A 23,395-nucleotide genomic window follows, 5' to 3' on the forward strand; every position below is an offset into this window, starting at 1 on the left:
AATGGGAGATGAAGACTATGACCAAAAGCCATGCATACAGCAACACACAATTGTATTTTGAGTTCATTTGGTCATGAAGATAAGCCCTTAGGCATTTTGTTCCAATTTAAAACACAAGTTATACATACACTTTGAATAAAGCACTGCCACATTTAATTTAAGCAAAATAGTTTTTATCAGAAAGTTACACAAACCCAAAAAGCTGTGTTTTTCAAAACCATACTTTATTTTTAAAGGCTAAGAGAAGTATTCAGAACTGTATTTCTTAAGCAAAAAGATTCACATTCCATTGTGCAGGGTCATTAGTAGGAGAAAAAGCATTTGGGGATTTACTTTTTTGCAACTGCTGTAGAGTTCCTACATCAAACCAGATTTGTTTAAAAATGGTAACATCAGTTATGGCTCAAGATACAGAATTACAAAAGGGTAACACAAACCTTGAAATTCAAGGGGTGAACAGGTAACTATGGTCATTTTTTCCACATAAAGATATTTTAGCCAAGACAAACAGAAGCAAAACTGTCTTTATTGTTAGCCAAATCCTGAACATCATCAGGACAGACACTGCATCAAAGATAGCCGTGCTGATAAATGCACGTGTTAGAAGAATGTTCTGTCTGTTCCAATTACTTCACCTTTTCCTCTGTATCACAAGCCTCAAAACCATGGAGGTATGAAACCACAACAACAGATTTTTTTTTCTTAAACAAGAGGCTACAAGAGAAGATGTAAGACTACAGAATGTGGTGAAGAACAAGTCATCACCCTACAGAGACAGCAGGACTTTGACCAAGAAATTTTAATCAGTGAGCATGTAAGAATCCAAAACGACTCAGAACCCAGAGCTGCAATTTTGTTGGGTGCTCTCCCCTTCACCAATGTGTAACTCTGCATGTACATGTTCTGGATGGCTTGCATTCAGTGGGACAGAGGTAGTGATGGGAACAAGATTCCTTCCCTAAAGTTTCCAAATAGATGCAACCTGGTAAGCATGGCCCCAAAGAAGGGTGAGTGCAGCCAGCAGAGGGCCTGCCAGCTGAGAAAGGACAAGAGTACAAGCACAGACAGGAAGCTGCTCTCCCATACCCAGACTGATAAATAAAATGTTACCTAAAGGTGCTGGACAAGAACCAAACAAGTAACAAAACATCTATGGCCTCAGCAATATGTACTTCATGCCAGGTTGAGCAAAGGGTAGAACTGTACCTTTGCTGCACAGTTGTGGTGATCAAAATGATATAGTATTTGCAGTACTGCCAGAAGTTCCAGTGTGTAACTAGCTAGCCTGATTATACTGATAATAGCTTTAAAAAGCCTATCACCCATTAAAAAAAAAAAAAAAAAAAAAAAAAGTTGTATTTGTGGACAATTCCTTTATCCAGTTAGTTCTTCAGACTTGTCCCACCTTCAAAGGGGGATTTTTCTGTCTATTTTTCTGTCCTAAGGGGATTAAGACAGACTTCAGTTGTTCAAGTTCTTTCCCCTTTGCTCAGTGAGAGCAATAAAAAAAAAAAAAAAGAAAATAGCATGTTTTTATCTTATACTCCTGGAATACTACAATTTGTTATAAGAACATTAATTCAGAGAAAACTGTCTGTAACACTTACAATGAAAGGTTGCAACTGTTGGACAAGAAGGGATGGTTGAAAACTAGGTCATCTGAATATAATTTGAGTTCTAGAAACCAGTAATTGAATAAAGTCAATACCTGGGGCTAGAGAGCAGTTCTCCTTAGAACACCCCATTTCTCTTCTTAAGAAGATCAGAGGTAAAATGGTTTATTTTATTGCAACACTGGTTAGCCAAATCCAATCCTCGCCATTCAGGTATGATTTTTAAGAACCAGGGATTTTATGGTTTACTGCCAAATTTGGCAGACAATTTACTGATGAGATTCATGACCTTGGGATTGCTCTGGTACTTGGACATATTTGCTGGATTCTGGGCAACATCTTGGAATGCAACCATAACTTCTGGATCCTGCAGGACAAAAGAAGAAAAAAAAAAGAAAAAAAGGAAGAAAAATTAGGACATTTGTAAAACAACTCTTCAAAAGTGATTATGTAGTTCCACATGAATCTAGTCTTGCTCAGCTTTTACAGGACAAGACTACATTAGACTTCTGGCAAGAATTCTCTAAAGACAACCCAATAATACAGTGCATGCTGTTAAAACTGTGTCACTAAACACCAGAGTCATTACTGAACTTGTTACACTAATAGTTCAGTGTATGAGAAGGGGGATCAGATAAGACTTCTGTTTTCCCAGAACAGGAGCTATCAAACACAGCCACACCTACCTACTGTATTATTTCTGTTCAGGCATCTTTCACATGCATTTTGAAGGAGGTAAGAGTTTGATGTGTTAGCATGCATGATAGGATAACTCTGCTCTGAGCAACAACTGATTCTCATCCTTTTCTCATTTTTTCATTCTAGTAGCAAAAGCCTGAAACTGTTGGGTTGTGAGCAGACAATGTGGCAATGTTTGGCTTTTAAAATCCATCTAATTCTCAGTCATTCCTCAACTCCACTGAGAATTCACACTTGGAAAAGAACCTTGTTGTCTCTCATCACACTACTCTGTTGCAGTTGATAAATACATCCACATATTCAATAAAGTCAGTGCCCAAAAAAATAGCTCCATCTTCTCCATTTAGTATGAGAGGTAAAAAGTATTAATGCTTTTTTCCCATACTTCTAGTATACCTTGGGGCTCCACCAAACTTGAACTGGTTTAACTTGTTTTACCTGTGTATGTTTTGAACATAATGACTCTGTATGTAACAATTTTACACCTCAGCCTGGAAAAATGTTTCCATTATAAGCAGTATCTACAAAAAATTCCAACTTTCTTTAATTCAACAAAGCAGTTTATTATGTTCAATATAATTCACAGATGTTAGCTGTAATTTCATCTGCTGTCCCTTCTAGGAGATTTAAGTGTTTTCACCTAAAGACACACTGCTTCCTAGACTTCCAACCCACTGCTACAGCAGGCATGTCCTTTGGAAATCATCACCACATAACCAGTGTGCTCAGAGCTGTCTGTGCTACAATAACATCATCCTGTATCTATTCTAGCATCAGACTCAGTCCAAAGCTGTTCAACAAGTCTGATCCTAAACTGCATCTGGTAGGTGTGGACTCTACTGAAAGCACCCACACACCTCAGTCATATTTTATACAAGTTGGGAACCAAGAGTCCAGTCTTATGGGAGGATTTACAAATGTGTTGTCTCCTTCACAAAAGATAATCTGCAAAGTATATGGAAAATAGAATGCTGAAGTTCAGAAAAGAGAGATTAGATATTCTCTCCACTTTACAGGATTCCCATGCAAAAAAAAAAAAAAAAAAAAAAGGCAGACTTTCACAACCTCAGACTTCTTGAACCGATTTCAAAATAGGTATGATATATGATTGTAAAGATTGTCGTGTTGTTAAGTCTGTGGTTTCATTATATATGAATCTGGAACAAAAAGCAAAGTAATCTTAGTCACTAGTTTGTGTCAAAGCACTCCTAAATGAATGTTAAATGTCCAGTTTTATGCTGTGTGTTTCACTTTCCTATAAATTCACAGCAAGTAAGTGATTCTGTACTTTTGTGACTCCTGGAAGCTCTCAACCTTAGAGAGTGCTTGTAACAGCCAAGGTTTGACAGTGATGAGCAATACTATCAAAATAAAGTGTAAGACTGAGGATATCAGCATTTCTGGAGGGAAATGTTTAGTGCATAAGGTGGAATGGTAGCCATTCTATTAATGGTACTAGGGAGACATTCAGTTTTCTACTGCTCTGGTCTTTAGTTGCAGAAGGAAAAATAATACTTCCAAAAAGAGTATTATTTTTTTTTTCAACTTGACACATTTTGTTGGAAGATTGTGTCTAACATATGGCTACATGTCAAATAAGGAATCCATGGGTTCATCTTGCACATCATTCCTTATAAAAAGAACTACTACTTGACTCCAAAATGCAAATGTCATGCGTCTAGAGAAAGCAGTTGTATATGCAAGATATGAAGTACTAGACAACCCTCCAGATATACAAACCAGTAAAATAAAACACTAAAATTTCACTCAATTCTTCTGCAGACTAGAAAGCTTAGGGGCAAATGAGCTAAAAAAGCATGCATTAGAAGTCACTGCAAAAAAGTCACAATTTGCTACCATTAAGAAGCTGTAAAAAGAAATGCAAGAGAAGTTTTGATGCTTTGAGGAAAAAAAAAACTGAAGAAATAAATCTTCATGTAATGGAACCAGAAATCTTCCTCAAGAAAGAAGTTTCTAGAGTGGTTTGCAGAGATCACAAAATCAGAGAATTGTTAGGGTTGGAAGGGACCTCTGGAGATCATCTAGGCCAACACCCTGCCCAGGCAAGATTTATGCCAATGACAAGCAATAACTCCCCTAAACATGTCCACTGGTTCTTTGGTTGCTTCTATGGATGACAAGATGAAGTTAACAGTTTAATTAATTAATCAGTTTAATGTGGCTTGTCTTCAGGCACCCATGGTTGTCAGGTTTACTGAATTGCTACAAGATTCAGACACATTTCAGTGTTACCTCAAAGAGAATAGTCTCCAAAATGATGAAATCACAGCAAGTCTGAAGAGACTGAGGTAGTGGCCTTTACTCTTAAAATACTCCCATTTTGGCACTAACTCCTCACTATGAAAAGCCTCTACAGTTACAAATCAATTTTGGAGTGACTTGTGTGATTCAGTATGTTCAGACTGTTTTGTTGCCTCAGATAACAGACATAACAGCTGCCAGCTTACATTATCCATCAACATATCCCACAGCTGCACTGGGCAGATGCCAGGCAGTAGAAACTACTGTTTTTTCAAACTACAGCTTACAGGGCCAATTCAGAAAAGACCAGAAAGCAGAGCTGGACATTTTAGGAAAAGGTGGCAGTGTAGACAGAGATCAAGTTCTAATAAATCCTACCTAGATAGCTGTACATGCTAAAGCCTGCCTGTATTATCAGAAGACACTGTCAACACACATGTTTTTTTAAGAGTCCTACCCTATGCTGGGGCATATGTAATCAGCATGCAATGGAGTCTTCTTAAAGGCATGTGACAAGCACTTAATATTTAGCTGCACCTCAACACTGTTTTCAGCAACCTCTCATCACAAACTGCAGTGCTGCAGCAGGAAGTAGCCAGGAAGGAAGACAGCTACAATCAAGGGCCCTTTCTGCAGGCCTTGCATGCAAGCCAACACTGCTGACTGTGGCAGCCTAAGTAAAGGTGTATTTTCCAACATCAGCAACCATTAAGGGAACAAACTCATTAACTTTTGCATGGAAAGTGATGATTTTTTGTGATTCCAGGACATACTGAATAAGTTTCCTTTGTGATGCCTTTACTTCAATGAGCTGAGGACAATATGTAACTCTACTCACAGCAATCCAGAAAAAAACAGTTTTGTACTTGATCATATTAGAATGCAAATTGAACTACACAGTTCTGACATTTTCTAGCCCACCTGCCCTTAAAATGGTGTTGTCAGACACGTTCCCTTTAATCTGTTGAAATACTTCTCTTGAGTAGAAGTAGTTATGACATCGAGCAATTAATCAAGCCCACCAGGGAAGTAAGCTTTTTGAATATCATTTCAGAAAATGCCAGATGAAGAAATATTCTAATAATACTTTGTCTCTGGCAAAACCTCAAACATTTAATCTCCTAAGAGAAAGGTAATTCTCATCACAATATTATTATAATATATCGTGTAAGAAAAATATTATCAATTTTGTTTGCGTATAATTATCCCCCTACAAAGTGTGTGCATCCAAAAAATGAGCAAGTGAATTATAATGTGTGGAAAAGGACCATTGGAGAGACTTTCTGTATAGAACACACAGTTTTGCCTATCATAGATGGGGGGCAAGGTTTGTGTGCCATCTTTAATTAAGCTTCCATTAGTTTGCAAAACAGCTAACATTTAATCCAGACAGTCTGGTATCACACACATCAGGAAAGAATTTTACAACAGAAATAAGCAAGCACCCCATTGCCATCCAAAAGGTCATATCCTCCTTCCTCCCCTTAGGCTCATTCAGAAGGTGTAGCTTTGACTCTAACAAATACTCACCTGCATGGCTGCAAGAACCTCTGGATCACTGAGGATCTCATTGAGACCTGGCACACCTGCCATTCCTGGCATGCCTGCAGCCCCAGGAAAGCCACCTGAAAACCCAACACAAGATTTGTGATTCAACTCAGCCATACTGTAATTATGCTCACTAAGACCAAGACCTACTCCTTGCCACATCACTACAGCCATGTCTTCCATATGGCTGCAGCTGGCCCACTCAATGGAAAGCAGGGTCTTCACTTTCTCTTTCTGTTAACACCTACATCTTATCTCATCTATGTTTTTAACCCAGTTGAATAGGATGCTTGTAATGAGTACAGTTCTTTTCCTGGTTAATTAAAATGAGGTCTCAAGCACAGGAACATAAGGAGATTGAATGCCTGGGGTGAACAATTCAGGGCAGAAGCAGCTCAGTATTATGTCCCAGGCACATTCCACATTTGGCAGCAACTTTAGGTTTTGAAAAATTGTGCCACCAATGGGGAAAAACTCCAACAAAACCCCAAGAAAAACATCCCTGAAGCAAAATGCTTGAGGTTGTCTTATAGAATCCTTATTCTGCAGCTTCCCCAGCTGTGCTGAGCATGACACATATCTGGTCTCCATCTGGCTGCTGATCCAGTTGGAGCACACACACAGCCTATCTCAACTCTTAACTACATCTCAATCTTCAAGAGTATCAGTACTTCTGTTCCTCCCCAGTTCATTGTATAACATGGAAAGCCTGATTTTTGTGAAGTTGCCAAGGATAACTTTTCTATAAGGTAATCTGCACTACATTCTTTAAAAAACTATTCTGTTAAAAATAGCTTGCAACCAGCACAAGATTTTTCTCATCTTCAATCCAAATTTTCAACTTTAAAACTATTGGTCTTAAACAGATCCAAGGCACCCTGAGTAATTTAGAAAGCATTTCAATACTCATTTTTAAACACATTATCAAGCAAATTCTGCTTCTTTTGTTTTCCCAGACCTAAATCCTTTCATTCTGTTATTAATTACTGACTTCTATCTTCCCCCTACTTGCTACACAGCATCAACCCTCTTCAAGAGAAAGAATCCCTTCCCTCTTACCACTAGTGCTCCAAGAGTTATTCGTATATGAGTTCTAAGCTTCATAAGATTTTTCTCTGTCTTGAGAACAAATGCTATAAAAACTACAGTTATAATACTCCATATGGAAACAACAGCCACCTCTACCTCAGTATTTGTGCTTAAAAATAAAATACCTGGGAAGCCACCTGGGAAGCCACCAAACTGAGCTCCTCCTGCCTGTCGTCTTGCTTCTTCCTCCTGCAGATGAAAGCACATCATTCCACACAAAACAATGGAAGTGCAGCCTGTTTTCTACTGCTCAACTGGGTTTAGGAGAAAAAAAAACAGCTGAGACTGTTTCAGGCAGATTTGCCATCACAAGAAACAAAGCACTCTACTATCTTCAAAGCCACTGACAAGAAATTGCTCTGTCTATTCTTAATTTTGTACATGATTGCAGGTTAGTTATGCAGGGTATGCTTCTACTGAATACAAATACTTAATACTGTATGATTTGTTTTAGCTCCCCAACTGTATTTTTAGAACTCCCACCCCTCACATATTAAAATACATCACTAAAGCACAAAAAAAAAAAAAAAAAAAAAAAGGTAAGCTATGCCAGGAATTGAGGAAGAGAAGCAAAGTATTATTCTGAATTTAAAACCTCCCACTTTGGGACACATAAGTACTTTAAGTGAAACCTATTCTGGAACAGTCACACAATAACTGACTTCTTGAAATACAGGATTAGTAGAGATCCCAGAGACTGTTTTTGTCACAAGCAATAAAACCAGATGAATTGAAATGCCTTCTTCTCCAAACTTCATTATTGGTTAAGTAACCAAGACAGAAACCAACTTCTCCAAATTATTAAGAAATATTAAAGCCTGAATATTCACCCTTTGTGCTTTCTCATGCTCCTCCCGTGCCTTCTTCACTCTTTCCAATCTTTCCTTGATTTCCTTTTCTTCACGCTTCCGCTCATACTTCCGTCGATGCTCTGCAATTTTCTGAGCCTGTCAATGGAATACCAGGAGTTCCTATGCATTTCTAGCATCTCACACCATGTATTTCAGTACAAAACACATGGAAGTATAACCAACCCATCCTACCAGTTGTTAAAACTAAGATCTGATTTTGCATCCTAAAAACCTCTTTGTTTTAGGAGCCATTTGCTATTTCCTTCCCATGGCAGTCAGTCATTCATGTCTAGTCAACCCTGACTGGATTCACCAGAACATGCACTCTGAACTTTTTTTTGCAGTAGTTTTGAGACTTGCATCATTGTTAGAACTTGAACATTTCATGTCCCTTATCCCATGTCCCTTTATGCTTTTATGCTGAAATATTAATTTCTCTGGGGCTAAAACCAGCAACTGTCCCGGAAAAAGGCACAATAGGAAGTATAATTCCCACTGCACACACACACTCTAGATAGTGTTATCATTGTTTCAGATGCCTCTACAGTATGTACAGACCAACACAAGCAGACCAAATAATTCCTCAACCAACCCAAGAAAGGGCTGGTGGGGAGGAAGTTTGCTTCCTTTTACTAACTTTTTCCCCAAATGTATTAAATCTATAGACCAAGTGAAAGAAGAATTCACAGTGCTTCCCAAGGCTCCTCACTCAGGGCTTTTAATATCAACAGAATTAATGGCAGCACTGGTTTCCCAAAACAGAAGGTATCCTTATAAATAATATCCTTATAAAAAATGTTTCATGATTTCAGAAACAGTGAATGATGGTTACTCTGTAACATTCCTGTAACTGAAAAACGCACAGCAAAATCTGTTTGCACGAACAAAGATACTACTTAGACAATGGATACTCTTGTATTCTTTTAGAGAAATACTCTTATTCTGTAATGGAAAAAATTGCTTTTTAAATAGAAGAGATTTGATACAACTTATTTTAGTTAGGAGATACTCCTTCCATACTACATTATTCCTGAAGTGCATCTGCCAGAGAAAGCACACTGGAGGCAGTGTCACCATGATATTTTCTGAAAAATCCTCTTTGCCCAGGATTTTCTCTTGGGAAGCTGAGAAGCCTCAGAGAGGAATGAAAACAATAATTATCTGATTGCTGCTCCTGTGTTTGCTGCTTTGGAATGTGGTCTGGACATTGTTTACCAACAGGTGAATATTTGACTGGTTCCATGTGAATTGTTTTTTCTTAATGGCCAATAACATCCAGCTGTGTCAGACTCTCTGAGTCAGTCACAAGTTTTCATTATCATTCTTGCTAAGCCATCTGAAGTATCCTTTCTTTTAGTATAGCATTCATATAATATCATATCATAAAATAATAAATCAGCCCTCTGAGAACATGGAATCAAATTCTCATCTCTCACCTCGTCCTGGGAACCCTCAGAAAACCACAGAAGCAGCAGGAATGATAGGGAGTGAATGCAGTACCTGCTATCAGATCCTGACATCACTGACATTTAATGGCTCATTAAGAGAAAGGTAAGTGTTGTTTTCTTTTTACTGAAGCATAAACAGTTTCCAAATTTTAGATTTTTGTTATTTTTAAGTACTTCTCAAAATGAACGAAATGTTTTTAGAATTTCACTTAGGCTTTTAGCTGAAAGTACTACAAAGTAAAAAATTCTAGGGAAGCTTGAAGTGAGTAACTCAGATGAACACATCATTTTGAAAATCGCTCATGGGAAGAGCCTATGTTTCTCCAAGAGCTACATACACAAATTCCCATGCAGTTAGCAACTACACATCAATGTACCACATGTATTCACTCTGCTCTTTCTGTGCTCAGGCAGATTAACTGGGAAAGAAAAGGCTCCCCCTCAGCCAAGCATTAAGCATTACTTCTTATGAAAACCAGTTGAGACCTAAGACCTAATTAAATTAACCACAGATCAATAGTCTCCAAAACAGAAGACTAATAGGTTGTAAAATGGTTTCCATTGTCATTTTGCTGGAGACAGCAAAGACATGATAGAAAAGCTGAAGTTCTTAGACACAGGAATGTTTATGCATGTGGGGGTTTAAGCTTGGCTGGCTGCCAGATGCTCACTCAGCCACTCTCTCACTCCCCCCTCCTCAACAGAACAGGAAGAGAAAAATAAGATGGAGCAGCTCTTGGCTTGAGATGAAGACAAGATCACTCTCCCACTACCATCATGGGCAAAACAGACCCAGCCTGGGGAGGATTCATTTAATTTATTGCCCATTAAAAATGGAGCAGGATGATGGGAAACAAGGACAAAACTAAAGCAACCTTCTTCCCAAAGCTCAGCTTTACTGCTTCATTCCCTTCTCTTCCACCCTGAAGAGCACAGAGGGATGGGGGCCACCATCAGTTCACAACACTGTATTTCTGCCACTCCTCCCTTTTCATACCTTCTTCCTGCCCCACAGCACACAGCACTTCACAAACTGCTCCAGTGTACCCACAGGGTACATTGCCTTAACAACAGACTGATCCACCATGGGATCTGCAGCTCCTGCCACAAAACCAGCTCTGTGTAGGCTTCTCTCCACAGGCTGCAGCTTCTGCCAGGAGCCTGCTCCAGAAGACTCTCCATGAGCTGCAGCTTTCCTCGAGGCAGATCCACTTCCTCTCTCATGGGATCCTCCATGGGCTGCAGGGCAGATCTGCCCCATGTGGATCTCCATGGGCTCAAGAAGGACAACCTGCTCAACCTTCTCCACTGGCTGCAGGGAAATCTCTGCTCCCATGCCTAGCACACCTCCTCCCACTTCCTTCTTCACTGATCTTGGTGTCTCTGGAGGGGTTGCTTCTCTCATGTTTTTCTTCTTCACTGCCCTCCCTCTCACAGCTGTTACACTGTATTTTTTAACCCTTTCTTAAATATCTTTTCACAGAAGCACCACTGGCATCACTGACTCGCTGGGCTTTGGCACCAGCTGGAATTGGCTCCAGGTCTCTCCTTACAAGAGGCCAGTCCTGCAGGCTCCACCTTCCCCCAAACTCCCTATGTAAATCCAATACAATGCAACAGCTGCCATCTGTGGTGTGTCAATCACTTCAAAGGAACAGCAAAAACATGAAAAAGAAAGCTGCTATCAATAGTGTTACAGAAGTTTCTCCTTAGAAGATTGCTGGGGTCAGCCAGGGGAGAACAGCTGAAAACCAGTTGTGCAGAGCTGAGGCTGCCCTCATGGGGCAGGCTAATGAAAGTACAAACCACAGCAAAATGCTTCTTTTGGAAAACGTGCTTAAGGTCAAAGCTTTGATCAACTCAGGAATATCTTGGGGAAAAAATCAATTATCAGCTATCTCTGCTTTTCAGAAGGTTTTTAGTCTAGATTCTAAAATACCTGGCAAACTTCAATTGCTTCAGATTCTTCTTTTAAAAATTGAAAAATGAACATATTTCATATTTCTGTTACATGCCCAGCCCCACACATTCGATTTCTCTACACACAGCCACAAACAGCTGTTACTAAAGACAGAAGTATTTATAAACTCAGTCTGAAGTGCTGGAACATATACAAACACATTTCTTCCACACAATGCCTGTTGAAGAATATGAAGGCAGCTGTTTCACTCAGACAAATGCAGGAAAGACCTCCAACATTCCTCCCCACTTACCCTTGGCTGCACCTCCTTCAGCATGGCACTTGCATCCTCATCATAATCCAGTTTACATGCCAATGCAAGATCATGAGCAGCCTCCTCCCAGTGACCAAGAAGTCTAGAATTCAGGAGACACCAAGAGTCAGAAGGGAAAACTGAACACTTGCAGCTCTTCAAAGCATTTGACCATGCATCAGTCAGAAATTTTACCTAGAGCTGCAAGGAGTTTAAGAACCATGGTGATTCCTCTAAGCTGCACACTACAATACTGTTAGAGGACACTTGTTTGCTTCATACCCTTATGGTAACTTTTGTTTGAAGAAACAATAAGTAAAAAACTCTCCATGAGATCATGTCATTGTCTGCTATAAAGAATGATCTAACAGGGAGAAGGGTACCCTAGCTAAACACATGAAGCACTACTACCACCAGGCTTAAGTGGATCCCCTTACTCAGCACTCAAACCTCATGACTGGATGCACCACATCTTAATTAAGGCAGTCAGGTAAGCCTCTGTACACACCTCTTTACTATTAATTTATACATACTCTTGACAAATAAAAATTTAAGCAAATGGTGGTATTGCTAAATGGTGAAAGCACTTCTGCTCACAGACAGACGTATTAATTAAAACTGTTCTCCTGTCTTCCCACTCTTAGGCTTTACATTGTAAATTAAAACTGCAGACACTAACAAACTGCTCTCTAAACACTGTCTAAGATGTTTTATACAAGTTATATTAGCATTTACTTCTTCCACTTTTATATTAGCCATAAGAATTGTCACCTTTTTTCTTGATTTATTGCTGTTTAAAAAAAAAAAGTTTCACTATAGTTGGTAGGATGCCTAACACTATTTAAAATAAGTACATTCTTTGCAACAAATGGTTCCCTAATAACCAGGCACTTCAATTTGCTATGTAAAAGAGCTCCAGGGTCTAAGGGAAAAGGACAGCAGAGAAATGTTCAAGAATTATAGGTCAGTAAAAAAACTCCAACAAACTAAGTGAAAACAAAAGACCTCCAAACAAATAAAACAAGCAGTCCTAGATCTCACTATCTTACCAAATAATTACAAAATGTTATTCAGAAAAGCAGTAAGCCATTAGAAGATGAGAGAGGAAGGGTAAGTGGAGGGGAAACAGCACCAGGAGAACAACTCATAAATTGCCATCTGTAAGTGACCATCCTTTCTATTCTCTAAGCCACATACTCAGCACAATGGTTTCTTGGCTCACAGCTAACAAACAGGTCTCACGTACAAGACAAACAGTTCAGAGGCACAGAGAAGGAGAGAATGTGTGAACAAAACTATTCCCCCAAGTAAAGATAATATCAAGTACAGGTGCAGCTCATTACCTATGCGCTTTCCCCCTCCATTTATAGGTCTGTGCCGAGTCAGGATTAATCTTGATGGCTCTGTCACAATCTCTAATGGCAGCATTTGGCTTCTGTAGTTTCACAAAAACACTGTGGGAACAAGAACATTTATCATACATATTGAAATACCAAGTTACTAACTTAAGCTGGAAATAATTTTGGATGACTAACAGGCAAGCTAGTGAGATAATGCATTCGAAGAGCTGAGTTCAAAAAGATTTCATAGTAACATAGATAGCAAAGTCACTAAAATTTAGTCTCACCCTCCCAGCACTGGAGGTGAGTCATGAGCAAGAACTGAAAGCATTCATTGTTCAGACTCAAGCCTTGCCAGCAAGAAGAACTTCAGTGCAGATGAGAGGACACAGAAATGCAAAGGACAGTCCCATGGTGGCTGGGGTATATGGCCAATGGCAACTAGCAATTTGAACAAAACAACAACAATATTCTGCATACCACATTGCACAGTCCTTAACACAGTAACACAAAGAAAGCACGAGGAGTTACACAGGCTGCAAGGATCAACAGCTAGAGTCATGAGGAAAAGGAGGTAGGACATGAGTCATCAAAATCAAAAGCAGCAAAACAAACACAAACTCAGCAAGAAGCCCCAATCCCTTATCAGCTAAATGTAAAAATTGAAAATTTTACACCACACAAGCATCTCAGACTAACTAGTAGACTGGTACTTTTGGAGGTTCAAGTAATTAAAATTAAAAATCTCTTAAGGAAACACTAAAAAACATTCCTGAATTGACAAAAGTCTTCAATATTCAACATATTCCATGCCAGAACTTCTACATCTACATCTAATTCTACATCTTCCTTTTACATGTATTTAAAAACAGTTTGTCAACAATTGCTGTAAGTAACTTCATTATTAAAGCTTATAAAGCAAGCACAAAGTCACACATTGTCTTCTAGGAACAAACAGGGGACAGGGTGTCAGGGAAGTGTCCCAAAGCTACACCTCATCAATGAGAGCCATTCCAATGGTGCTGGCTCCACAAAGCCCCATGTCTCTCAAACACACAAACCCCTCACAACCAGAGCTATGGATTACTCCTAGCACTTGATCAGCATGGCAAGTTCTACAATATCCCAATTTCTTTCTACAACAGACCAAATAGAGGGAACTTTTAAACTTCTTCTAACGTTCTTATTTTCCATTGCTACACCCAGTCCTGAGAAGACAGGACACTGAAAGAGATTTTAAACAAACTGTTATGATGGCAACAGCAACAGTGTATTAAGGGTACACAAGTGGTGTTGCATGCAAAACCTTTTATATGGAAAGGGAAAAAAAGCAAGGCAAGTACCAGTCAAGATGTATTACAATGGAACAGTATTTTGTATTACAAAGAACACTAATTAATCTTAAGAAAGTTTATGTTCTCTTTGAACAAAATTGCTGTGGGAAAGATCCACTAAATTATCATTTCATCCATAGTTAGTGGTCCTTTGTGTAAGGACAGAAAAAAAAAATCTCCTTCTGCCACCCATACTTGTCAAGCCTTCCTGAAGAATCAGGAAGATAAAGATGTTTGTTCATTATGAATTTTGAAAGTTCCCAAAGCCTCATCTGGAGTCTGGCAGATGTAAGCAGCAGTAAGGGGGGGTGAAGAATGGGCTGAGATAGAGATGTTCAAATATATCACTGTTGATCAGAACCTGTTCTACTAACAAATTCATTTAGTAGGTACAACAGGGAGAGAATTCACAGGATTCTTAACTAAGTTTGCATCTAAACAGTGTCATTTCAATCATCATCTTAATCCTACAACACACTTCAGATTTTAGAAGTGTTTGTAACCCAGCATTATTCTACCTCAACATACCAAAAGCACTATTGTTGAGGAATACTTTCAGTGCAGGAATACTCCATGTGCAACTGCAGTGTCAGCTGAAGACTGGACTCCAGGTGGTGAAAGCCCCAGGCAAGAACTGGTGACAACCTTTGCACAGGGACCTGTGGCCCAGCCAGGAGACTGGACACTCAGACACAGCAGGAGCCCATGACCTCAGACCTTCACAAGCATAGACTGTGAATGTATAAAAGCCCAGGGCTTTCTTTGTATGGAATCCCTCCTCAGAGGCACCAGCTCGAGCTGTTAATTTGTTATTGCACCACGATTAAATTATTTTAAGAATCCAGATGTCTGAGAGTCTGCTGGGAAACCCAGGGTCAAGACAGTAAGGAAACCTGATGTGACTGTGGGGCATGTAGCTGCAAAGGTGCTTCAGTTCTAACTCAGGCAGTGCAAGCATGACTGCCAGGGTGCCTCCTGCAAAGTGCCTTTAATGTTACCACAATGCATTTTGGAGCACCATTCTGTTATTTACTCTCTTACCAAGATTCTTTATATGGCTGCTTCAGCAAATTTGGTGAATCAAATAGAAGAGAAACTGCATGAAATGAACACTTTTCTTTCCCTCCTGTGGTTGAAGTTTACACAGATCCTCAAGTTGCCTCATAGCCAGGCTCCTTAAGGAGAATAACAGAACAGGCAGAGACATAAATCACTAGGTTATGACTCACCTTGCCCTCTTGGCATACAAGATGGCCAAACAAGGATTCAGCTTGATAGCCTCTGTGAATAAGTCAACAGCCTTCTGAAGGTCCCCTAAATACAAGTACCAGTGAAGTTTCAAAGATTATGTAATGAAATAACATCTGAATTCCCAAACCTGCCTTACACAGTGTTATGCGCCTAAACATTTCTTAGATAGAAGATTAGCAACAAAGAAAAATCACTTTCTCCATCTTGCTATGTTACAGAAGTACGAACTCCTAAATTAATGCTTGAGGACAAGAGATATTTTCCCAGTTATATTTGTATATTTAACTTTGAATGCAATCAAACAGAATGTCACATCTTTACACCTTTTCACTGCATTAAGACAAACCACTAGAGACACTAAACATAATATGGAGGGAATTACTATCATGATCAATTTGTAATTAAGATGCTGTAGTACCTCCTTCCCCCTTTCACCTTTCCCAAATTATGGCTACATTGGAAAAACAGAACTTGAAGAAGCTTTCAAGTTCTAGGTAATTTTGGGTATCCAACAAGAAGTACGTTTCCTCCTCCTCAAAAGCATTCATAATGGCCCAAGATATTCACTTTCTTTTTTGTAAGAGGAAAATCAAATCAAGTGTCCCTGAATAAATACTAAAAAACAATTTATCACCTTCACCGAGAGCATTTATTGCTTCCATCTTCTTTTCATTAGCTTGATCCGCCATCTCTTCAGTTACCTAACAAAATAAAATGAAAAACATACACACAAACCCCAAAAGCTGTAGAGTCCAGGCCAAAATTACCACACTAAGACCTTGCCAATGGAGAAAGTGCTTCAGCTGTCCAATTCCAGAACCTTCATTTTAATTTGCATTGAAATCATAGGTCAAAAAACCCTACAAAATCTTTGTTTTCAGTTTGAAGGCATTAGTCAACATTATTTTTAGCTATAAAAGACTTGAAAGCTAAGTTGAATAATGGTAGAATTCTACATATCTAGTTTGCATGGGTGTTTTGATAAACTTCTTTAGCATTTTCTGACCTGATCATCCACAAGGAACTTTTTGATTGACTCTAACCTTGAAAAGGAAAAGAATGTGATTTTAAGCCAGTTAGTTTTCTGTTTGGAAGAAAATGAGGCAAAACAACATCTGGTTCCACAGATAATAAAGTATTCATCCACCCTCAGCTGCTATCCTTGATTACACTCAAAGCCTCCTATCTTTCCTACTGCTGCACTGAAAATTTGCTTACCTCCACATTTTCATCTCCCATTTCTTGAGGGTCATCGTTGTCCGGTTCAATCACTCCCTCATTATCAATTTCTGGGGGAAGAACAAAAAGCAAGACTAAGCTCCATCTACAGAGACAAGATTTTCAGAATCATTTTCAGATTGGCAAAATGCAATCATGTCACGGTTTTTCCCACCTAAGTCGCTCTCTTCACTTTCTGGTTCAGGTGGTTCAACGGGCTCCTCTGGGTGTTCCCCTGCTTTGCCCTGAGAGAGACAAAGATTTATAAGCACACATTATTTCTGACCAATGCTCTATTTCCACTCTCATCAATAACAATGTATTAGAAAAATCAGATTGTGGTACAGCTGAACTATTTTATTTTTAAGATACGAATCTCCTTTTCCCTCCTCTCAGATTAAGCTTATCATGTATGCAAACATTTCAGAGCCCAAATCTGGACTCGTGAGCTTCTATTATTGGTAAAGCTGGTCCTTCATATTTTTTAATTCAATAACCAAAACCAAATAATCCAAATAACATCCAATTCAAATCCAGTTTTGCAGTGATTACTAACCAACCCTTCCAATCTCCCTGCCTTCCCTCACACATTCTCTGGATCATAAATTCTCTCAATTTAATACCATTAAGCTAATGTCCTTTAGAAGGGAACAATAAGCTGATGACACTGATTTAAATATTGTTCTCATTTGCCAAGGTCTGAGATTATTGCCATAGAACATGGCACTATTTTACACATAATATTTTTTTCAAAAATTTCAAATGTTTTATCGACTTCTAACTAAATTTCATCTGAACTCCATAACTTAGCATAACCTGTTTATCATCACAGATCCAAACTGCTTGTCTTTATACTTCTCTTGTCACAGACTATATTCAGTACATACACCCAATCCCTTCATATTGCTCTGACCAGTTATTCCAGCATCCAATGTCTCATTAAAAAAATTAAAAAACATCTTTTTTCCAAAAGCATTTCAAACTTGAAAAAAAAAATCTGATATAAATATCTACAAGGCAAATTTATTTTCTTCCTTAAAATGAATCAACAAAAGCCAACATCTTCCACAATACTGCCTTAAAAATTTGATAGTTCTACTGATCCCTTCATTACTTATTACGCTCGTTAATACTTCTTCTCATGAAAAGATTATAATATAATCCACTAATGACTAGAGAAATTGTTTCTAAATAGACAACAGAAAACAAACAAAAAAAGAAATTAAGACTCTGTATAGCATTTGTATTACAGAGAACATCAGGCATTCAGGATTAGGGAAATGGAGCATGATAACACTTGAAATTAACTAGGAAGCCATCTGAAACAAGTCACCTAAAAAACACAATGGGCAGGCTTCAGACTGAACTCTCACAATTCACCCCCCCTGTCTGACTGAAAACTGACAGCAAATTTTCCCCTTCTGCTTCTCAGTAATTTTGCCAGCATCATTTTTCAGTGACAAATTCTTCATATCTCACCTTACTTGCCTCCTCCGTGGAGGCATTGGCTGGAGCAGGTGGTATTGTGCCTCCCATACTTTTCAGCAAAACAGAGAAAAGACAAAAGAAAACAGCAAGATTATTAAAATAGTGCAATGTATTTTATTGATTCAAATCCTGATAATGTCAGCTTTTTGTTGTAACACAAAACATGATGGTTCTTTTCACTGTCAAAGCAGTAAAGAGTACACATCCCCCACACTTTTCTCAGTGTAGTGCAATGCACACTGTTGTACAACTCCTTTGAGACTTGCACTCAACTTGCATCACCCTTCACCCACCCACCCTTTCTCACAAGGAAAAGCTGCCTCTTGGCTCAAATGGATTTTCTCCTTTAAATGCAACTTATGTTTGATTCAAAACTAGATACTATGATTATAGATATTATTTAAATTAGATTTTTTTAACAGAGGTCAAACAATTAAAGAGAACAACCTAAAATGTCTATGCAATTTAAAAAACCCTGCTGCCTAGAAAAAAAATAATTTCTCTTACACATTGTAATATTCTTGCCTCTCCTTCACCACAGTCAAGGAGCAATCTTGGTGGAGACAGAATTCTGTCAATACAGAATAAACTTCCACATGCTATTGACTTTGATTAGCAGCCAGGAATAAGCAGATGCTGGATTCTCCAGCTCTTAGATGGAACATCTAATCATACCTATGACAGCACACCACAAGGAATAGCATTCCAAGCCATCCCCTGGCCCACATTTCCACCTACAGATGGTTTTCAATAAAAATGTTCCCATGAACTCCACAACCAACTCCTTGGAGCCCCACAGAGGTGGTTGGATGGGAGAGAAGGGAGAGGAGGAGGTGACTAAACAGGGCTGGGCAGGAGGAACTGGAAGGATGTAGGACTATGTACTTTCAGGAATTAGTGCAACACAAAACTGTATCACAAGAATGAGAAGTTAGAACTTTTTAAGTCAAGCTACTGCAGTTCATTCTCCCCTCTTTCCTCCCTCATCTCAGCAGCACCTCAGAGTCAGGCCTCAAACTGGCTGAAAACAAACCTGAATGAAGCAGAATAGGACAGGGATAGGGATGAGCTGGGGGAGAAAGGGTAAAAGGAGTTGGAGAAGGAGTTGACAGGATTGACAGGTCCTGGCACAAGGCCCTGCAGCGAAAGGAACGCAAACAGCATAGAACTGCTTCTCATTACAAGGAAAAACTGTCAAAAAACCCCAAAACCAACCATTCAACCAACAAAACCCCAACAAGTGACTAACACCAGCATGTTCTGAAGCTATTGCAACAATCTCTGTGTCCCTGGGATGTTGACATTACCTAATCAAAGTTATACTGCAAGGACTAAACAACTGCAGTCTGAGAAATCATTATCCAGCAGGCAGAAAACACTGAACATGGACTAACTAAATTCCTCCTAAATTTTTGCCCATGTAGGCTGACAACAGAACACATAACTCTATTAGTCTCTAGAAACCAAGGAGAGGACTACAGGGACCATCCAGTGAAGCCTTGGAACTTTTCTTCTGCATACAGAAAACTACAAATTACAAAGCATCTTAACTGAGTTAATAGCTAACATGCATGGTATTAGCTGGTTGTAAGGCTGAAACCTTAAATCACCTCAAGACTGAAACAACTGAGTCAGTCTCCTCTGCTCTCTTCATATCCCTCCAAAAATACCCAAGTTTAGCTCAGTTTGAGAAATGTTTACTAATATACATGCATGTTTTATAATATGCTATTTCATGAACTGCCAAGGCTAAACAGTTTCACTGCGAGTACATGAAATTATTCTAGCTATCCAGGTGATCTCTATTTAAACTACAGTTATAATCCCAGAATAACTCAAAAGCAAGTTACTCTAAAATCTCTTAACCCAGTATTTGATAACAATGATTGAATGCACAGCAGGATATATGCAAAGTTTGCAATGTAATGAACCTCAGCAGTGCATGGAAACACAAGACACTCCTGTAGGGAAAGGCAGGTACTGAGCTGTAGAAAAAGCACAGACACACACAAGGCACACAAAGAGTTCAGTGTGTGATGCCAGGAACAACTGGGAGTTGTCAGGACTCCACTGCAAGTGACTGCACATTTCCACTCATCAGGGCCATGGAAACTGTCACGTTTATGACTTGTTGGAAGAACTGCAAATGTGATCTCTGCAACCACTTTTATTATTGACAGCAAAATTATCTTCAGAGAGAAACTGGATTACTGTGAATTCAAAAGGGTAAAAACCTATTTGAACAAAACAACAACAAAAAAAAAAAGGCAAAAAGCCTTATTCATCAATTAGGGATTCTGTGGCTTATTTTTAAAGATTGCTATTGTTTCTTTGTTCAGTTGCAGGGTTTTGAAATGTGTTTCCTTTAATGACTCATTTCATAATAATTCAAGTTAAACATTTGTATTTTCATGCAATTATGAAAAATGAGCTTGATAAAAGGAATGTCAAAACACCTTCCAAACACACTCACACACTACCCTATGCTTTCTCTACAAAGAGGATCAATACAGAAGTTAAATACAACAGCTAGGCAGAATAAGGGCTAGAAAACAACAAGTGAATGAAAACAGGTAAGACCTAAGGTTACTGATGCAAAATTAACAGCTAATAAGAAACAAAGCATCCCATTCTGGCTTCATGAGTAGTTAGCAAAATTTAAATTAGAATCACTAGGTTTAAGGAAAAAATGAATCAAAGCAATTAGCAGAACTTTAGTCAAAAAATTTAATGATGGATCTTAGTATAATATAGTCATTATTCTAATCACTCTTAACACTACCTAAGTAAACAAACTTATGTCTTTCAGGTTAAGACAGGTAAGCCAGACAGAGATATAAGAATTATCAGTTTATTCCCACCTGAAGGCAGGCCATGCTGTATGAAGCAGTTTCCAAGGAATGATCAGTCCTTATAATGCACTTAACAGTTCTACTGCACACAAAACTAATATGTAAAGGCAGAGGGAACCCCACCAGAATTCCAGACAGTTTTGTATGGTAAGTAATTTGGGTACCACTACCACCATCCAAGTGTATTACTTAGGCAACTATCTAACTTCAATATATTGAAGAAAACCAGAAAACTTGAGAGAGTTGTTGAAGGTTCTGCTCTGAAGTATTTTTAAACTTTTGAGATAAAGACATTTTATGAAGATTTTAGATGTAAAAAACATTCCATGGCTCTAAATGTAATTACTGTATTTATAAGACAAGCACCAAATACAAATTCTAACAATTAATCTGGAAATTAAAGCCCTTGCCATTAACATGGAGAAAATCAGACGGTCATCTTTCCATTCCCTAACACTTTCTTAGGTAAAAAAGAAGTCAGTCTTCTTCCTCTTTCCTCTCCCTCTTCAAGCAGCCTGTCCACACCTTCAGATTTACCCAACAGAAGCACTGGAAGAAGCCTAGGGTAAGGCACTATTTTATGCAATAGCAAAAGGAATAAAAGACCTGCAGTAGGATGAGACAGACATCCATCTCCTTCCTAGGCAGAGGTATATCTACTGTCAGTGCTGCAAAACCAAGTTCAGTCAAATACCAGTGGTTTTACAAACACAGTCTTATTCAGATGCAAAAAAATTTAAATATCACCGAAAAACCCCACAAATAAACACTTTATTGTAGCCATTTTCATTATAGGACGTACTGTGAAATGCCAGTGTTTATTTATCTCTCTGTATGTACATATATATACATCTATACACACAAAATCCTGCTGTTTAAGATTAACACGAATTTTCTAAAACAAATCCCAGCTTGTCACTAGATAAAAATGTTTAAAATTCTTTGCTTAACATGTGCACCTGAAAGTATATCCCTCACTTCCCAAGAGTTCTTTAGCACAGCAGCCGTAAAAGCCAAGCAGAGGCACCGTAGCTGAACACAGGGGCTCTGTGGGCTCTCTGCCAGCAGCAGAGAATCCCAACCCTTCCAGCCTCGCGCTTCAGGGCGCTCAGGGAGGAACCCAAAGGGAATTTTTATTTGGGAAGCATCTGTTCCGGCAGGCCCCGCTCACACAGAGTATGTGCGGCGCTAACAGCAGGCACCTGAATGGTTCACAGGGAGCGGAGAATTCGACTGCCTTTGAGACATTAAACTTCAAAGAGCAAACCACGTTTCGGACAGGAACTGTAGCTGCCAGGTATTTTGTGCTTTTGGGTACCAGGATGTAAACGAACGTCACTCAGCTCCCCACAAACTCGGCTCCTTTTTAAGACAGGCTAGCCAACTCTGCTGCGTAATGCGAGAATTAGCTCAGTAAGTACCACTCGGGGGCTTTCCAGCCTGGAAAGCTCAGCCACTGAGATGGCCGGGGGGCAGGCTTTTTGCAACGCGAATAGCCAGAGTTAACGAAACAAAACGAAAAATGAACAAGTCTTTTTAAGGCGCCAGGATTAATCCCAGCGGGAAGGTGAGGAGAGGGCGGGAAGGCCGCAGGGCGGACGGGACGGGAGCGGACCCGCGAGGGGAACACCGCGCGCCCCCGGCCCGGCCACGCGGCGCGCCCGCGCGCCGGCACGCGCTCGGGAGACACGCCCCCCTCCCCTCACCGCGTCCCGGGCCACAACACCCCTCCCCCCTCGCCCCTCACGGCCGCCTCCTTCCGCGGCCCGGGACCGACCTCTCCACCCATTCGCGGAGGAAAGCGAGCTCCGGGGTGTGCAGCACGCCGGGGTTCTGCTTGCACAGCCGGACGAAGGCCCGCAGCTCACTCAGCTTACGCGAGTCCATGGCGGCACGGCAGCGGCCCAGACGCGCTCGTTCCCCCGCCCACCCGCCGCGGAACCTTCCAGCCCGCCCCGCCCGCCAGAAGCCACGCCCACAACCGATCTGGTCCCGCCCATAACTGATCTGGTCCCGCCCACCACCAATGCCCCCGCCCATGCCAAACGGCGTCCCGCCCATAAACTCCATGAATGCGCCCACAAACGTTGCGTGGCGCCGTGGAACCTTCCAGCCCGCCCCGCCCACGGGATCATTGCCCCGCGGCGTGGGGGGGAAACGTTCTGGAAGCGGCAGCCGCGGCCGGGCAG

General features: G+C 39.9%; 1 protein-coding gene across 1 annotated transcript; it reads right to left on the reverse strand.

Annotated features, from left to right (window-relative positions):
• Nucleotides 1–203: 203 nt before the first annotated feature.
• Nucleotides 204–23,144, reverse strand: ST13 (ST13 Hsp70 interacting protein). The gene is made up of 12 exons (XM_063154599.1): nt 22,984–23,144; nt 18,346–18,403; nt 17,042–17,111; nt 16,867–16,937; nt 16,283–16,349; nt 15,627–15,711; nt 13,067–13,177; nt 11,724–11,826; nt 8,042–8,158; nt 7,337–7,400; nt 6,105–6,199; nt 204–1,980 (listed from the first exon to the last, which is right to left on the reverse strand). The coding sequence occupies exons 1-12, from the start codon at nt 23,091–23,093 to the stop codon at nt 1,852–1,854; spliced, it is 1,080 nt and encodes a 359-aa protein (XP_063010669.1). The 5' UTR covers nt 23,094–23,144; the 3' UTR covers nt 204–1,851.
• Between the last annotated feature and the right edge of the window lie 251 nt (nt 23,145–23,395).

The sequence above is a fragment of the Melospiza melodia genome, chromosome 4 (genome assembly GCF_035770615.1).
Source record: "Melospiza melodia melodia isolate bMelMel2 chromosome 4, bMelMel2.pri, whole genome shotgun sequence".
NCBI lineage: Eukaryota > Metazoa > Chordata > Aves > Passeriformes > Passerellidae > Melospiza > Melospiza melodia.